The 17,620-nt window shown below is 41.5% G+C and overlaps 1 protein-coding gene across 1 annotated transcript; it reads left to right on the top strand.

The window, feature by feature from the left end:
- Positions 1-12,792: 12,792 nt before the first annotated feature.
- On the top strand, positions 12,793-14,171 carry LOC134288086 (uncharacterized). The gene is made up of 2 exons (XM_062851808.1): positions 12,793-13,674; positions 13,737-14,171. The coding sequence occupies exons 1-2, from the start codon at positions 12,793-12,795 to the stop codon at positions 14,169-14,171; spliced, it is 1,317 nt and encodes a 438-aa protein (XP_062707792.1).
- The last annotated feature ends 3,449 nt before the right edge of the window (positions 14,172-17,620 follow it).

Here is a 17,620-nt window from a genome sequence, read left to right as displayed (position 1 = left end):
TCGCGAGCTGCAGACTGTGAGAGACACAATGGAAACTGAGAGCCGTGGGTCAGTTAGAGGAAACCGAATTCTGCCCTAAGTGTTGATCTTCCGTATGCGTACATGCGATCTAGTCCTCCGAGGTTCGAGGTTGGTTGGTTCATCCATTGGCTTTGAGAAACGGAATGCTGGTGCTTGCTGAAGCTAACACATTGATTGGTCGATAGAGATTTAGGAGGTTGTAGTTGTAGATTTGTGGGACAGCTGAATTGCGACCTGGCCTAGACAAGTATGCGCTATCAATGATTCTGTCTGAGGATTACATTGTGTTGTTGCACCGTGCATAGTGCCATGGAGGAGTAAGGGGATTGTTGGCCTATCCCATTCGGCCAGCGCGCATCTATTGTCGCGGTCTCTATATTGTTCGCAACCTTGCGAACAAGACTGCGGCCGTGATGGGAGATGACAAAGGAGTGACAGGTTTCCGACCTGTCACCGGGTGAGTGGACAAACTAAAAGGATAGAAGTAAAACTACAAAAGAAAAGCATGCAAACGTTGAGTATCCTAAAATATTATAAATAAGTGAATATTATTGAAATTGAGCTTAAATCTAGTGGAGTTAAAAAACAATACCCTTTTTCTACTATTTACAAGAATAATTGGTAAGGCTACACACTAAAAACTACATGAAATCATTCTAAAAAGCTATATAAACTACTAGGTAACCTAAATTGTGAACGGTTCCATACCTCTGAGCGATCCCAAGAATCGCCGCCTTTCCAGATCGGTAAGCCAGAAATTTACCAAACTTATATAAAGATGAACTTGAACTATTTGAATATTTGTTATACTAGGACTTCCAACTAAACTCGATACTACAGCCGACAGTAAGGGAACTAAACGTAAGTAATCACAAATCATTACTTTAATCCTCATCTATATATATAAAAATGCAGTGGCATACGTGGGACCGCTCATAACTCGCGAACGGGACGTCCGATATAGGTCATCTTGGTTGTGTTCTGTTAGTTTTCACCCAAGGAAGGTTTATGAGGCAAAAAACATGGATAAATTACGATTTTTTTGAAAACTCATGTTGCATGCACTTTAAGCGGGGCTTGGACTTAGCTAGCGACTTGAAACGTCAAAAAACGCAGTAGGCAAGACAAAGTTTACCGGGTACAGCTAGTATAGCTATATATAATGAGCCACCTGAGCATATTAACAGGGGTTCGCAACACTAATAGAGCACGACAAAACAAAATACACTTCTGTTGAAAAATTATAACTAATTTGAATGTATGTATATGTCAGGAAAATTATATTCTCCATACGCAACACCGGATCAAGTGAGCATTTCATTTCCGTGCCCGAGAATTATAATTTCGGAAAACTTTCCCGTTGGATCAAATCCAACAAAATATAATTTTCGTTTAATACGAAATATCAGTCGCGATCATGTCAAGTCGTGGTTCGAAGTCTGACGAAAAAGGTAGTAGAGCGAGTGGTAAGAGTGAACGGCCAAAGGCCAAAAATGGTGAAGTGGTTAGTGAAGTGGTTGGTGGTAAAGGAAGTGAAGATGTGGTAGTGGTGGATGATTCGGAGAAGACTGGCGATGGTTACACCTGCAAGACCTGCAGAGGAGCTGAAACGGATGACATGGTACAGTGCGACCAGTGCGACGGATGGCATCATTTCAACTGCGTGGGAGTCTCAGATGAAGTTGTCGATCAGAGCTGGAGTTGTGCCAACTGCAAAACCGCAACATGGAACCAGCGAACTACGTCACCATCAGAAAAATATCCGACGACGAAGGATGGCAACCAGGAACACTCGTCCAAGCGCGCTTCATGTCTAAGAGGAGTTCCTCCGATAGGGCAGGAGAATCCATCGAGCAGCAATCTGCTACAACCGAAGTTCACAGATCCAACCGTGGCTTTATCAAATTTGCCGCATCACGTGGGAAAGTCGGGTCCTGGAGCGCCGTGTAGCATTCATATTCAATCTCACAGCATAAAACTAAACCCTATCACATCACATAGTCACATTCCAGAACTTTCCACAACTTTCTTTCTATTTGCATAATTGAGCGACGACCTCCAAACGTTGCAGCTCTTTTCTGCTTTCCTTTTATTGTTGTCATAAAAGACCATTAAAGCAAAACACCCTCGACGCAACCTTGACCATTTTCTTAATGCTGATGCAAGCGCAACTCAACAGCTGCGCGACACATTGGTAGCGTTTAACCCTGACGACCGACGCATCACGCTGGCTCTGTGTTTTAGTTATACCTACCCTTTTTGTAAACTAGTTATAAAACATTCAAGCACCAGAAATACATGATTCATTCTGAAACGCAACGTTCTTCGTGTAAGTTCTTTCTTTTCGGTCACAAAGCCTTCTCCGGCACCATGCCACGATTTGGCAACCGTGAACAGTGAGCCCGAGTGAAAACCCAAAAACCAAAAGTGTCTAACGATTTTAGACCGGTGAAAAGTGTAACGATTTTAGAAAAGTTACTAAGTGTGAATCAGTTCAGTGAAGAACTTTAATGCTCAGTGCCATAATTATGAGCTGGTTTTCAGACACCATTATCAACAAGACTGAAGTAAGCCTGAGCACGACAGAGGCGAGAATCATAGCCGGCACCATCGTTTTTATTGCATCAGTGCTAGCCCTGTTCCTGTGCCTGCGTGCACACAGTAAATTCGCGAAAGCAAAGATGCGGCAGACGGCGCAGCGAGAAATTCGTTTAAACAACGTGAACAGCCAACAGTGAGGAAATCCGTGAAATCAACTGAAGATCTAGTGCTAAAGTGCAAATGCACAAAGAAAAAATACAAATCGATATCAACTGCAGGCGAGACCACTGCCGATAACCATCGGCAGGCGGGTTTGAAGGACGAAATAGTAGTGGATGATGCAGATCGACGACGAGAGTACCTACCAGGCCGCCGATGTTCAAAGCTGAAGAAAAAAAAAACGTAAGTGGAGTGCAATAATTTTAGTAGCCTAATTGATGGAAGTAATAGAGGCCAACATCGAACATTTGAGAAAAATTGAAAACAATTTCAAAAAGGCCCGCAATAGAAACTATTCAAAACCATTTCTAAATCAAAAGTTGGACCAAGTTAGAGAGTTAAGGAACATAATTGTAGACGATCTTGCTATTCTAGAGGATGTTTTATCTCAAAAATACGTAGATTCCAAGTACGTTGAAGTAAGAACGGTAACTAGCCGAATTTTTCACTTTATCGAGTTACGTATTGGCAGTGCACGAAATACAAACTACACATTTAAAACCCTTGCTCGTCTTGCGATAATCTGTAGAAAACTTAGAAAAGATCCAATACAATCCAATACAATGGCAGAACAATTTGACATTAAAACAGCAACCGCTATCGTACAGACGTACGACGGATGCTCCGCCAATTTAAATACATTTATTGATGGAGCTAACCTCCTCAAAGAATTTACAAGTCGTAATCATATGGAGATGGCAGCAAAATTTTTAAAGACACGCTTGACTGGTAAGGCAAGACAAGGCCTACCTGAGGATGTAAAGACAATTGATGATGTTATTGCAGATGTGAAAGCACGCTGTACCGAAACGATCACAGCACAAAATATTATGGCCAAACTTAAAGCAAGTAGCCAAAAGAACGATCTAGAAAAATTTTGCACGGATGTTGATTCGCTAACCACTCAGCTCCAAAACATATATGTGTCCCAAAAAATACCGACAGAAATTGCTAAATCAATGGCTGCTAAAGCAGGTATTGATACATTGATAAACGGTATCAAAAATACCGAAACTAAAATAATCCTGAAAGCTGGCAATTACTCGTCAGTAAGAGAAGCCATTCAAAAGGTGAACGAAAACACTACTCAAGAGGCGTGCGAAAAACAAATATTCCACATGGTTGGTCAAAAGTTTACCAACAGGAATCGTCAGTATTTTAATGCTCAACGCGGAAACTATCGTGGGAGATATGTAAACCGCAATACAAGATTCAATAATAGCAACAACCATCACAACAATAATAGGCAATATTCTGGAAACTACGGACGGGATCAAAATCGTTACAATCCAGAAAGTCGATACCGTAACAATGACTACAATAGACGGGGTGATTGTCAACGCAATCATCCTAACAGAAATGTGTTTTACTCGGAAAACGGCAATCAGCCCTCGACTCAACCCCAGGTCGAGGCGGAAACGGAGCATGGGGATCAAATAATTCATCCAAGGAGATAAATCTCTTCAATATAAATACGAATTATTCAATATTTGTAACAGTCAAACTTGAAATGTGCGAAAAAATTACCACACTTATTGTAGACACGGGTGCAGATATTTCAGTTATCAAGGAAAATATCCTGAACCCGAATCAAAATATATATCCCGCACAAAAGTGCATCATAAACGGAATAACCGAAGGAAAAACTGAGAGTATTGGACTCATATATACTAATATTAAAATTGACTACAACAAAATACCCGCGAATTTCCAGGTCGTAGATAAAAACTTTCCTATTCGTACAGATGGAATCTTAGGAAGAGATTTTCTGGCAAACTACGGCTGTAATATATGTTCAAAATCTTGGTTATTGACATTTAGTTACAAAAATGAACACTTCGAAATTCCGATCGAAGACAAATTTCAAGATCACCTCGTAATTCCACCTAGATGCCAAGTGATCAAACAAATATTTATTCCTGAGATAAAAGAAGACAGTGTAGTTATAGCCGATCAAATAAAACCTGGAGTATTCATCGGAAATTCAGTAATTAACAACAAGATTCAGTTCATCAATGTACTCAATGTAAATAGCAGTACAAGAACTATCCCACATACATTTAAACCCAAAATAGTACCACTTAAAGATTACCTATTAGTTATTCCGAATAAACAAAAAGAAACTTCGACAAGAAGCTATCAACTAATTGATGAGCTAAATCTGTCGACTATACCAGATGAAGGTATTAAAAGCAAATTAAAACAACTTTGTCTGAATTTTAATGATATTTTTGCCCTGAAAGATGAACCGTTATCGGCAAATAATTTTTACAAGCAAACCTTAAGGCTAAATTCGGATAGCCCCACCTATATCAAGAATTATCGCATACCAGAAGCTCATAAAGCAGAAATGGATAAACAAGTGCGAAAAATGGTCGATGATAAAATAGTCAGACCATCAATATCTCCTTTCAATTCGCCAATTCTGATAGTACCCAAGAAATCCAACAACGACGAGAAAAAATGGCGACTAGTAGTTGATTTCCGCCAACTTAATAAAACCATTATTGCAGACAAATTCCCATTACCAAGGATCGACGAGATGTTAGACAACCTTGGACGGGCAAAGTACTTTACAACTCTTGATCTTGCATCTGGTTTTCACCAGATCGAGTTAAACGAAAATTCTAAACATTACACAGCTTTCTCGAGCTCTTCCGGACATTATGAATTCAATCGTCTTCCCTTTGGACTTAATGTTTCTCCCAACAGTTTCCAAAGGATGATGACGATTGCTCTCAGTGGTTTACCCCCTGAGTGTGCCTTCTTGTACATCGATGACATCCTCGTAGTCGGATGCTCGGTAAATCACCATTTTAAAAACCTAGAAACAGTTTTCAAACGATTAAGGCAATATAATCTGAAACTGAATCCAGCAAAATGCAATTTTTTCAAACATGATGTTACCTATTTAGGACATCATATTTCAGAAAAAGGCATTTTACCGGATCCATCAAAATATAATGTGATTAAAAACTTTCCAGTTCTGAAAACCTCAGATGAAGTTAGAAGATTTGTTGCGTTCTGCAACTATTACAGACGTTTTATTTCCAAATTTGCTGATATAGCACACCCACTTAATAAACTTTTGAGAAAAAATGCAGTATTCGAATGGAACGAAGAGTGCAAAACAGCCTTTGAAACGTTGAAAAGGAAATTAATTTCACCTCCAGTTCTGAGATTTCCTGACTTCAAGAAAAACTTTGTCTTAATTACAGATGCATCGAAAGTAGCATGAGGTGCAATCCTTGCCCAAAGTTATGACAACGTTGATTTACCTATTGCATTTGCAAGTAAAGCATTTACTAAAGGTGAATCAAATAAATCAACAATTGAACAAGAATTGACAGCCATCCACTGGGCAGTGTTACATTTTCGATCCTACCTAATAGGAACGAAATTCACAATTAAAACAGATCATAGACCTCTAGTCTATTTGTTTTCGATGAAGAACCCTACTTCAAAACTAACTCGTATGAGATTAGAACTGGAAGAATTCGATTATGATATCCAATATGTACAAGGTAAAACGAACGTGGGAGCAGACGCTCTCTCACGAATCAAACTCGATTCAGACATACTCAAAAACATGGCAGTGCTCAAAGTTACTACTAGAGCCATGTCCAAGAAAACGGAAACTCAACCGAGTGTACAACATAATACTGTGAAACAAAACAGCAACGAGACTGATCACCTCAATGCGTTTGAATCACTCAACAACACCGAAATTTACGACCTACCAAAACTATATATAGAGCGCTATAAAAATAAATCGTATATATACAAAATATTGAACAAAAATTTAAAAAAGGTTTTGACACGAGAGTCAAGTACTCAAGTACCCAATCTAACAAACATGTTCGAACAAATAGAGAAATGGGCGAAAGAATTGAATGTTGGAAAAATAGCTCTAGCGCTATCTAGTACAATATTCGAAGTTATTAGTGTACACGAATTCAAAAATCAAGCCAATGAAACGCTTTCAAAAACTACAAATACTGCTGTATATCCCGCAGCAAGACATACAAGATACAAATATTATAACAAAAATTATTGCTGAAAACCATGAATCTGCATTTGGCGGACATGTCGGCATAAACAGACTATATCGTAAACTGAAAACAATTTACAAATGGCCTAATATGAAAGCCACTATTACAAATTATGTAAATCAATGCATCACATGTAAACAACACAAGCACACAATTAGAACTAACGAAAATTTCATGCATACGCCTACTCCGCTAAAATCATTCGAATCAATAGCCATGGATACCATTGGACCTTTTCCAAAGTCTAATTCAGATAAAAGATACGCCTTGACAATTCAATGTGATTTGTCTAAATACGTCATAGTAAAACCAATCAAAGATAAGCAAGCATCCACAATTGCTAAAGCATTTATTGAAAATCACATTTTGATATACGGAACACCTTCGATCATACGAACAGATCAAGGAACCGAGTACAAAAATGAAATATTCAATAAAATCTCTGAAATGTTGCAATATACACATATCTTTTCAACTCCATACCATCCCCAAACTATCGGAAACTTAGAACGGAATCATCGCTGTTTAAATGAATATTTGAGACAGTTCGTTAATGAATCTCAGACCGACTGGGATGAATGGATTCCTTACTATGCTTTTTGTTATAATACCACACCATGCACAGATATCCCTTATACACCATATGAACTCGTTTTTGGAAAAATGGCAACGTTACCCAATAACTTAAAGAATCCAACACGTATAGAACCAATTTATAACTATGATCAATATTATGCAGAATTAAAATATAAATTACAAGCAATTGCAATTAGAACTCAAAATATCATTGACAAGGTTAAGAATAATCGAAATACAAAACAACAAGTCACATCAAAACCAATAAACATTGAAATAGATGATCACGTAATGCTAGAAAATCCAAATAGAAATAAACTTGACAAAGTATATAAAGGACCCTATAAAGTAATCAATATACCACATCCAAATATAACAATACTGGATGAAGCAACGAATATTCAGCATACAGTTCATAAGAACAGAGTAATCAAAATTTAATTCATTTCTAGGCTAAGTGTAAAATGTAACGTAATGGTGAAGGTAAAATTTTATATTATTAGCATTTAAATTATTTGTGAAACAAAAAGCGTGTGGCTTCGTGGTCATGCGGCTAACGTCACCAAGCCTTTAGTCACATCGTGCTAAGGAGCGCGGGTTCGATTCCCGCCGCAGCTGTCAGGAAAAGTTTTCGGCTGTGCCACTGTGCGTTGCATGCTAGTCCGTTGTCTAGTGTCGTGCTTCCTTCAAAGAGCAAATAGCTCACTGGAAGCATTGAACGTGTCCGTGTCTTTTTAGAAAAGCCAGAGAGACATAAACTTTTTCAAGACTGGTTACACCACTCTTCCTTCAGGGGGGAGGTGTAGCATTCATATTCAATCTCACAGCATAAAACTAAACCCTATCACATCACATAGTAACATTCCAGAACTTTCCACAACTTTCTTTTTATTTGCATAATTGAGCGACGACCTCCAAACGTTGCAGCTCTTTTCTGCTTTCCTTTTATTGTTGTCATAAAAGACCATTAAAGCAAAACACCCTCGACGCAACCTTGACCATTTTCTTAATGCTGATGCAAGCGCAACTCAACAGCTGCGCGACACATTGGTAGCGTTTAACCCTGACGACCGACGCATCACGCTGGCTCTGTGTTTTAGTTATACCTACCCTTTTTGTAAACTAGTTATAAAACATTCAAGCACCAGAAATACATGATTCATTCTGAAACGCAACGTTCTTCGTGTAAGTTCTTTCTTTTCGGTCACAAAGCCTTCTCCGGCACCATGCCACGATTGCCGTCAAAGACACAAGTGACCGGAAAGAAGCTGTTCGTTTCGTCGTTGGAAGGTTTACCCGCTATCCAGCTAGATGAAGCATCATCGGAAGTCTCGTGTTCGTCATCTCAGAGGTCTGCTCGCAATCGCGCTAAACTACAGCTACAGCGGTTGGAAGAGGAAAGGGTCTTCGAGGAGCAACAGGCAGAACGACGACGGGTTGCTGAACAACTAGAAGCGGAGAAGCACAAAGCATTCTTGGACAAGAAGTACCAGATTCTGGAAGAGCTAGCCAGCGAGAGGGGATCGAGTCGAGGTTCTGTCAGCGTATACTCTCGGAGTCGTGTGGAGAATTGGATAGAGAAGGGTTGTAATTCAGAGGCGATGCAGCGGTCTAATGAACAGCCAGCACAGCAGGAGCGGAGCCAACCAGATCAGCTACCAGCACAGCGGGAGTTCGACCAACGTCAGCCATTCGAATGTCGAAGTACTTCAATCCCAACGTCCAACCACAGTCTACGAGAATCCAACCAGCGTTAAACCGAATAACTCGGTCCTTGGCAAATTTGACGGTTCTAGAGCAGAATCATGGCGCATTAGGTCAAAGTTGTCCCTTGCAACCGGATGATTACGATCCGTTCCAGCTATCACGCTCACAAATCGCAGCAAGGCAGGCCGTTTCGAAGGACTTGCCAACATTCTCCGGCAACCCGGAAGAATGGCCGATCTTCTTATCCATGTTCAATAGCACGACAGCTATGTGTGGATTCACGGAGGAGGAAAATCTTGTGCGACTGCAACGAAGCTTGAAAGGAAAGGCTTACGAAGCGGTCAAGTGCAGATTGATGCATCCTGGAAACGTCCAGGGTATAATGAGCACGCTGAAAATGCTATTTGGTCAACCGGAGATCATTGTGCACTCGTTGATCGGGAAGATCAGCTCGCTGCCCCAAATACGCGAAGATCGTCTCGAGACATTGGTAGACTTCGCCGTCAACGTACAGAACTTCTGCACAACTGTTGACTCATGCGGGCTAGAAGAGTACATGTACAATGTGAGTCTTCTCCACCAGCTTGTTGGGAAGCTTCTACCGTCAATCAAGCTAAACTGGGCGCAACACCGAAAGACACAGCTGGCGGTCAACTTGGCGACCTTCAGTGAGTGGATCTATTCACTTTCTGAAGCTGCGAGTGCTGTAACATTTCCAACAGAGTCGGCACAGGAAAAGCCGACGCGGAACGAGCCTCGCCGGAAAGGGAAAGGAGAAACGTATCTCAACGCTCATTCGGAAACACAGATCAGGCACGAAACGAGCTTCAAATCGTCAAAGCAGTCATCTACTGCTGCACTGGAGAGAGAGACCTGCCCGGCGTGCAAAGGAACCTGCAAATCCATTGATAAATGCAAGCGGTTCCAGGAGTTTTCGAGAGAATCCCGGTGGGCAGTCACCCGAGAGTTCGGGCTCTGCCGAACGTGCCTGTGACAACACAAAGGAACCTGCAAGGCGAAACCATGCGGTAAAAACGGGTGTTCCTTTCGACACCATGAGCTGCTGCACAACGAGCAGAAAGCCAAGCCACAACAAAGCACTGCTGCAGCTGAGAATCCACAGTCTTCACAACCGACAACAAGCGGCGCTGAGCAGGGTTGTAATACACACCAGATAGTGTCTAGCTCGGTTCTCTTTCGTTATCTTCCGGTTGTTTTATCGGGTACAGAGAAGACGATTCACACGTATGCTTTCCTTGATGAAGGCTCAGGAACAACGCTGCTCGATCAAGATCTGGCAGACGAATTGCAACTAGACGGCACTCCAAGTCCAAAATGTCTTCGCTGGACGGGCGGTACCGAGCGCTGCGAGAAAGATTCTAGCATTGTTCGCCTGAAGGTCGCCGGACGGCATGCGGATGCCGAGAAATTTACTCTGGAAGGCGTACAAACAGTCAGCGAGCTACTACTACCGCGCCAGACTCTGGACTTTGGTGAGCTTAAGCGATCACATCGCTATCTAGAAGGATTGCCTATCGATTCGTACACCGATGCTCGCCCTCGCATCCTCATCGGCACAAAGCATGCGCAACTGGGCTTAACCTTCAAGAGCCGAGAAGGAAAATTCGGCGAGCCGATCGCAACCAAGACCTGGCTAGGCTGGACAAATTGCGGCAACCTAGGATTTGGAGACGCACCGAACATGTTCCACTGCAGCTTTCACGTCTGCTCACTGGACGAACGCGCGGACGATGATCTACATCAAGCGATGAAATATTATTTCTCCATTGACAGTCTAGGAGTTGCCTCGTCCAAAGTTCTGCTATCAACCGAGGATGAACGTGCCGAATCTCTGTTGAAGTCGTTGACCCGATTTTCAGGCGACCGTTTTGAGACTGGCCTACTTTGGCTTTACTACAATGTTCGTCTGCCAGACAGCCGCCCAATGGCTTTGCGTCGCCACCGATGCCTGGAGAAACGCATGGCGAATGATCCTGGCCTCGCAAAAGTTTTACAACAGAAGATAGATGATTATGTTACCAAAGGATACATTCGCAAACTCTCTGATGAAAAAGTCCAGCAGCAAACCGGCGAAATGTGGTATTTGCCTGTCTTCCCGGTAACCAACCCGAACAAACCCGGAAAGGTCCGAATAGTGTGGGACGCAGCAGCGAAAGCCAATGGTGTTTCATTGAATTCCGTCCTTTTGAAGGGTCCTGATTTACTTTGTTCCCTACTTGGAATTCTTCTACGCTTTCGGCTTCATCCCGTTGCAGTAACAGGGGACATCCGCGAAATGTTCCACCAAGTACAGATTCGCCGCGAAGACCAGCAATACCAATGCTTCTACTGGACGGATGAGAACGGAGAACTAGCAGTTTACGTTATGGCGGTAATGACCTTCGGAGCGTGCTGCTCACCCAGCAGTGCACAATACGTCAAGAACGTTAATGCGGAAAGCTTCAGGAGTGAATTTCCGGCAGCATGCGAAGCTGTCACCAAGTCGCACTATGTCGACGACATGTTAATTAACGACATGCTAACATCCGGTCAACGACGCCGACGAAGTTCAGCTTCACACATTCGTAGATGCTGGAAGAGACGGAATGGCAGTTGTTTGTTTCCTGAGGTTCTCTAAGGATGGGAGAAACTACTGCTCGCTCGTCACCGCAAAGGCTAGGGTGGCCCCTCTTAAGCTAACATCCATTCCCCGCCTAGAGCTACAAGCAGCCGTGATCGGAACTCGCCTATCGAAAACCGTACTTGATACTTTGCCGATCCGGATCAACAAACGATTGTACTGGTCAGACTCTCGGGATGTGCTATGTTGGATCAGCTCTGACCACCGACGCTACAGCCAATTTGTCGGTTTCCGCATCACCGAGATTCTGGAGGTCACTGAGCCTTGTGACTGGCGATACGTACCAAGCAAGTTGAACGTAGCTGACGATGCTACTAAGTGGGACGGACTTTCTGAACTGTCAACAGAAAGCAGGTGGTTCCGAGGCCCAAGTTTTCTCTGGGAAACTGCGGATAAATGGCCGCCCTCCATTTCCCCTAACGAAGCAACGAACACTGAGCTGAGAACAAGTTTGCTGACTCATTACTATCCTACGGAACCAATCGTTCCTGTACAGGACTTCTCCAGCTGGAAGCGACTTCAACGCGTTGTGGCACTGGTGCAACGGTTCATCACGAACTGTCGCCTGAAAATACAACGGAAGCCCATCGTCCGTACACCACTTGCGAACTGCGAACTCCGCACAGCCGAAGCGCGTCTTATCCGTATCGCGCAATAGGAAGGATACCCGGAAGAGCTTCGCATACTACAAAACGCGCAGCAGACGTCTGCAGAGTCAACGGCACTTCTTCCCAAGTCAAGCCCGCTGTACAAGCTCATCCCATGGATAGACGACCGCGGCATGCTTTCTTCATTAAACTTCCGTGTTCCGACCATACATCTTCGAAATTCGACGTTACTGCAACCAACTTTCCACCGGACCGTGTATGGCTACAACGAGCCCTTCTCAGCGTGCATTCGTGCTTTTACAGATATGGAGGAATTCTTCGTTTTTAATGAGCCGACAAGAATTTTCGCTAATCGTATAAAATCTGTGTTAAATGTCGTTTAAATGTATGTATGTAATATTAATTAATTTTATTCATTAAGACTAACATGTCAGATGAATTATTTAAAATACAAATACAAATACAAATAATGCGAATGAAGACCCGTATCGCCGCCTGCCAATTTGCCACCGAAGATGCGAAGAATCCTATAATCCTTCCTAGACAACACCACATTACCACTTTAATAATAAACCACTACCACAATAGTTACCACCATCAGAACCACGAAACAGTGATAAATGAGCTGCGCCAAAAATACCAAATCGCTCGTTTACGCTCGTGCTACAGTCAAGTTCGCCAGAAATGCCAAAGATGCATGAACGAAAGAGTTAAGCCGACAATTCCGATTATGGCTGACCTCCCACCCGGACGTCTTGCGGCATTCTGTAGACCATTTACCCACGTGGGCGTCGATTACTTTGGCCCTATTGAAGTTGTTGTTGGCAGAAGACGTGAAAAGCGTTGGGGAATGTTGGCAACATGCTTAACTATCCGAGCCATACATATAGAGCTCGTCCATTCGCTCAGCACCGATTCATGCATAATGGCCCTCCAGAATTTCATCGCTCGACGTGGTCAGCCACGAAAAATCTACAGCGATCGAGGAACAAATTTCGTCGGAGCGAACAGAGAGCTGCAGAACCTCCAAACAACAATAAACCATGACGAAATTATGAGGGAGTCCACAACCACTGATACCGAATGGGTGTTCAATCCTCCGCTAGCACCACACATGGGCGGTAGCTGGGAACGGTTAATACGAACCGTCAAAAACAACTTGTCAGCTATCTGCTTTACCAAGGCCCTGACTGATGAAGTCCTGAGGAATCTCCTAATCGAGATCGAAAATACCGTTAATTGCCGTCCCTTAACACATGTACCAGTTGATGACGACTCCGGCCCGGCCTTAACACCAAACCATTTCTTGGTCGGTTCCTCGAACGGTACAAAACCTCTGGTCAACCTTGATGATAGTGGATACGCTCTTAGGCAGAACATGTGTACGTCACAGATCCTAGCGAATACGTTTTGGAAACGATGGGTAACGGACTACCTACCGGAGATTACTCGTCGGTCAAAGTGGTTCCAGTTAACCAAGCCCATGGCGACCGGAGATATTGTCGTGATTGTCGACCCGAAGCTACCCCGGAACTGCTGGCCAAAAGGAAAGGTTATTTTTACAAAAGCTGGTCGCGACGGTCAAATTCGGTCAGCTACTGTGCAGACAGTCGCCGGAGTCTACGAGCGTCCGGTGGCGAAGTTGGCGATCCTAGATGTACAGCGCGTGGAGTTGTAAGCCAACCGGTTGTTGGCGTACCCTGGGGGAGTCTTGGCCTATCCCATTCGGCCAGCGCGCATCTATTGTCGCGGTCTCTATATTGTTCGCAACCTTGCGAACAAGACTGCGGCCGTGATGGGAGATGACAAAGGAGTGACAGGTTTCCGACCTGTCACCGGGTGAGTGGACAAACTAAAAGAATAGAAGTAAAACTAAAAAAGAAAAGCATGCAAACGTTGAGTATCCCAAAATATTATAAATAAGTGAATATTATTGAATTTGAGCTTGAATCTAGTGGAGTTAAAAAACAATACCCTTTTTCTACTATTTACAAGAATAATTGGTAAGGCTACACACTAAAAACTACATGAAATCATTCTAAAAAGCTATATAAACTACTAGGTAACCTAAATTGTGAACGGTTCCAAACCTCTGAGCGATCCCAAGAATCGCCACCTTTCCAGATCGGTAAGCCAGAAATTTATCAAACTTATATAAAGATGAACTTGAACTATTTGAATATTTGTTATACTAGGACTTCCAACTAAACTCGATACTACAGCCGACAGTAAGGGAACTAAACGTGAGTAATCACAAATCATTATATACTTTAATCCTCATATAGCTATATATAATGAGCCACCTGAGCATATTAACAGGGGTTCGCAACACTAATAGCGCACGACAAAAAAAAATACACTTCTGTTGAAAAATTATAAATTAACTAATTTGAATGTATGTATATCTCAGGAAAATTATATTCTCCATACGCAACACCGGATCAAGTGAGCATTTCATTTCTGTGCCCGAGAATTTCGGAAAACTTTCCCGTTGGATCAAATCCAACAGGGATCAACAACGGAGCTCCGCATTCAACCATCTATAGAGCGATGAATGAACTGATGCAAAGTCGCAGACCTCGTTCGAGGCGAGTTGGATTCTTTCTACAGTGGTTCCTTCTACAAATTTCACTGACTACTGCTTCACCAAGGGAGTGACGAGAAGAAACGGAATGAGCGTACAAATCGAGGAAAGCTATAAGCTATGTCGTGGTGAAGTTGTGCTTATACGTAGTGTTCATCGTACAAATAAACTCTTGGTAGACTTTCTCGAAGAAAAGTAGATGGTAGAAAGGAAGAAATTCTTAAGAAAATGAAGTTGTCTATTTAAAAAGGATATTTGAATCAGTAATTAGAACTGAACTGACCGAGCTGTTCCGAGAAGCCAAAGATGATAAGGCTCCCCAACGTTCGAAAGGACTGTGAGGGTTGCATAGTAGAAAATGGCACGATTTGTGCTTGTATGGAGTGTTGTAATTAAAGCAATAATCTTTTGTTTATTAAAGGGGGATGTGGTAGACAGCGCAAGCTGATAGTATGTCCCGCATCCGCGTGTATGTATCGATAGTGTATTGGTGGCACTTTGCTGTTACCGATGGTTTGACTAACCACAGCGGACACATTCATTCATTCTATTACTTAGACGCGTGTGCTGCGGATCTCGGTACCACAGGAAGTATCTAACCAATTCGTCTAAGCAGAATTGCAGCATGCTGGTCAAAACATTGACTGGCCACTGCCGACTCAGCTATCACATGGCGAATATTCAGCAAGCTGATTTATTTGTATGTGATAGATGTGAGTCCGATTATGGATCTTTGTATCATTTGATATGTAACTGTCCAGTTTTTTCGAAAATACGTTTCCGTGTACTCGGTAAACACTTACTAACCCTCATTTGGCATTACGGTCATTTTTTACCCAAACCGTACACTACGAAAGCAAGCTGTTCCCAGCGTGATGTAAAAGGAAAGTTAAGTGAAACTGACTTCAGAAACCTGAATCTTCAGGACGTTGTTCTTGACGCGCGGTGGTGAAGCGCTATAAGCTCTTTTTACGCTTTATTCGTTACCACAGTGCCCTTTGTAGGGCGCTGTATCTATTTAAAAGCATAAAATCATTCTGGTCTTCGACAAAGTTTTTCAACACATCCTAGGCTATAAACTTCAATGACGATGCGCATCACGTAGACTCAACCGATCGTGTCCGAATTTTGCACATTCATTGGCGACCCCAAATACAGGGTGGAAAAAATGCGAAAAGATCAAATAGCTATCACAGGGTAATTATTTAAATATGGGGTATATATTACTGTTTTTTTTTATGACAGTGTAGCAGTCAATATCTATATTCTTGTACATATTACAAAATAAAAAAAAATATATTAGATTTTTAACCCTCTAATACCCCCCGCCTTAAGACGGGGTATAGGGTGTTTCAGGCAATTTGGACAGACCGTTACGCGTTTATATTTAGGACATTTCCATTTGATTTTGCCGTAAATGTCCAAAATATATACGCGTAACGGTCTGTCCAAAATACCTGAATTCTCCTAGTTTGAGCATTTTTGTAATTTTTGTTTTATGGACAATCAAAACTTTTATATTATTGGCTGATATTTAGGACTATTCTGTATAACTCAAAATGGATTTTGGTGTCTTTTGAAGCCTATTTACATTTATTAAAAATCATCGAAAAATTGATATTTTAGTCACCTTACAGAACTCAACGTTTATTTTGTATTGAATCGCTGCAATTAACATATTTTAATTATTCCCAAATCATACTATCATAGTAAAATAGTTTAAGAGAGTCGAATACACTCTAATTTTTTTCCTTAAAATTACACGGAAAATAAAATTTCCTATGAAAAAAAAATGAAATAAAAATATTTCAATAATAATCATAAAATCTCAAAATGTTTTCGTCTCAAAAAAAAATCCGTCTCTCAAAAAGGCTTCCAGGAAAAATATAAAAGTGTGTAGATGTTCAAAAATAAAAATCAGAAAAATCAGAAACCGGAATTAGCCAAATCGATAATGATCTTCCAAAACATGTCAAAATCGATTTTAGATGACGAAAAATGATATTTAGAACAAAATCAAAATTTCGGGTATTAGATTGTTAACTTGTGATAATGTAAGCCGGAAAAGTAAGTATCGTTGAACTGCGCGCCCAATTGTCATAAGACAACATTGCTAATATACTAAATATTTTAACTATACTTCGATGAAAACCCAAGCCATAGTAATCCAGAGCCATGTAGTTTCGTGTACCATTTGAAATCAGCACATATATTTAATTGTATCATTAGTTATTTTACCAGATGTTAAATTTAGCAACCCGTTTATCTAGTTTTTTCGTGGTTTTGGTGGTTACTAATTGTTTTCAGCTTCAAGCGCTGCCTTGCAATAAATAGAGATTTTATTAGAAATTTATTTTGAATAACTTTTTTAAAATTAGCCTATTAGAGATCATAAAACGTTTAGATTGGTTAACTTCAAATAGACGAAACTGTGTTTTGAAGTTGAAAAAACTTTCGCATTTTTTCATACAGCATACTGTAGAACCTACACAGCTTTGACAAATTTGCCTCATTTTCTTCTATAACGAATGACCCACTCTATTACACAGTCTTTCGTCATTAAAACCGTTACACTTAATGGTACTGTAATCACGCAATAACACAATGTTCTCACTCGTTATACTGCATTTGCATACGTTTGAATATATTTATCAATTGTTATTTGTAGCAC

The sequence above is a fragment of the Aedes albopictus genome, chromosome 2 (assembly GCF_035046485.1).
Source record: "Aedes albopictus strain Foshan chromosome 2, AalbF5, whole genome shotgun sequence".
NCBI lineage: Eukaryota > Metazoa > Arthropoda > Insecta > Diptera > Culicidae > Aedes > Aedes albopictus.
Note: the sequence above shows the minus strand (reverse complement) of the source record. Positions and strands in the feature narration are given on the sequence as shown.

Excerpts from the sequence above, each read along its gene's own strand:
- LOC134288086 (XM_062851808.1), top strand. The coding sequence starts at position 12,793 with ATGTCAGATGAATTATTTAAAATACAAATACAAATACAAATAATGCGA. Across the intron at positions 13,675-13,736 it reads TAACACCAAACCATTTCTTG|GCAGAACATGTGTACGTCAC; the intron begins GTCGGTTCCTCG and ends ATACGCTCTTAG.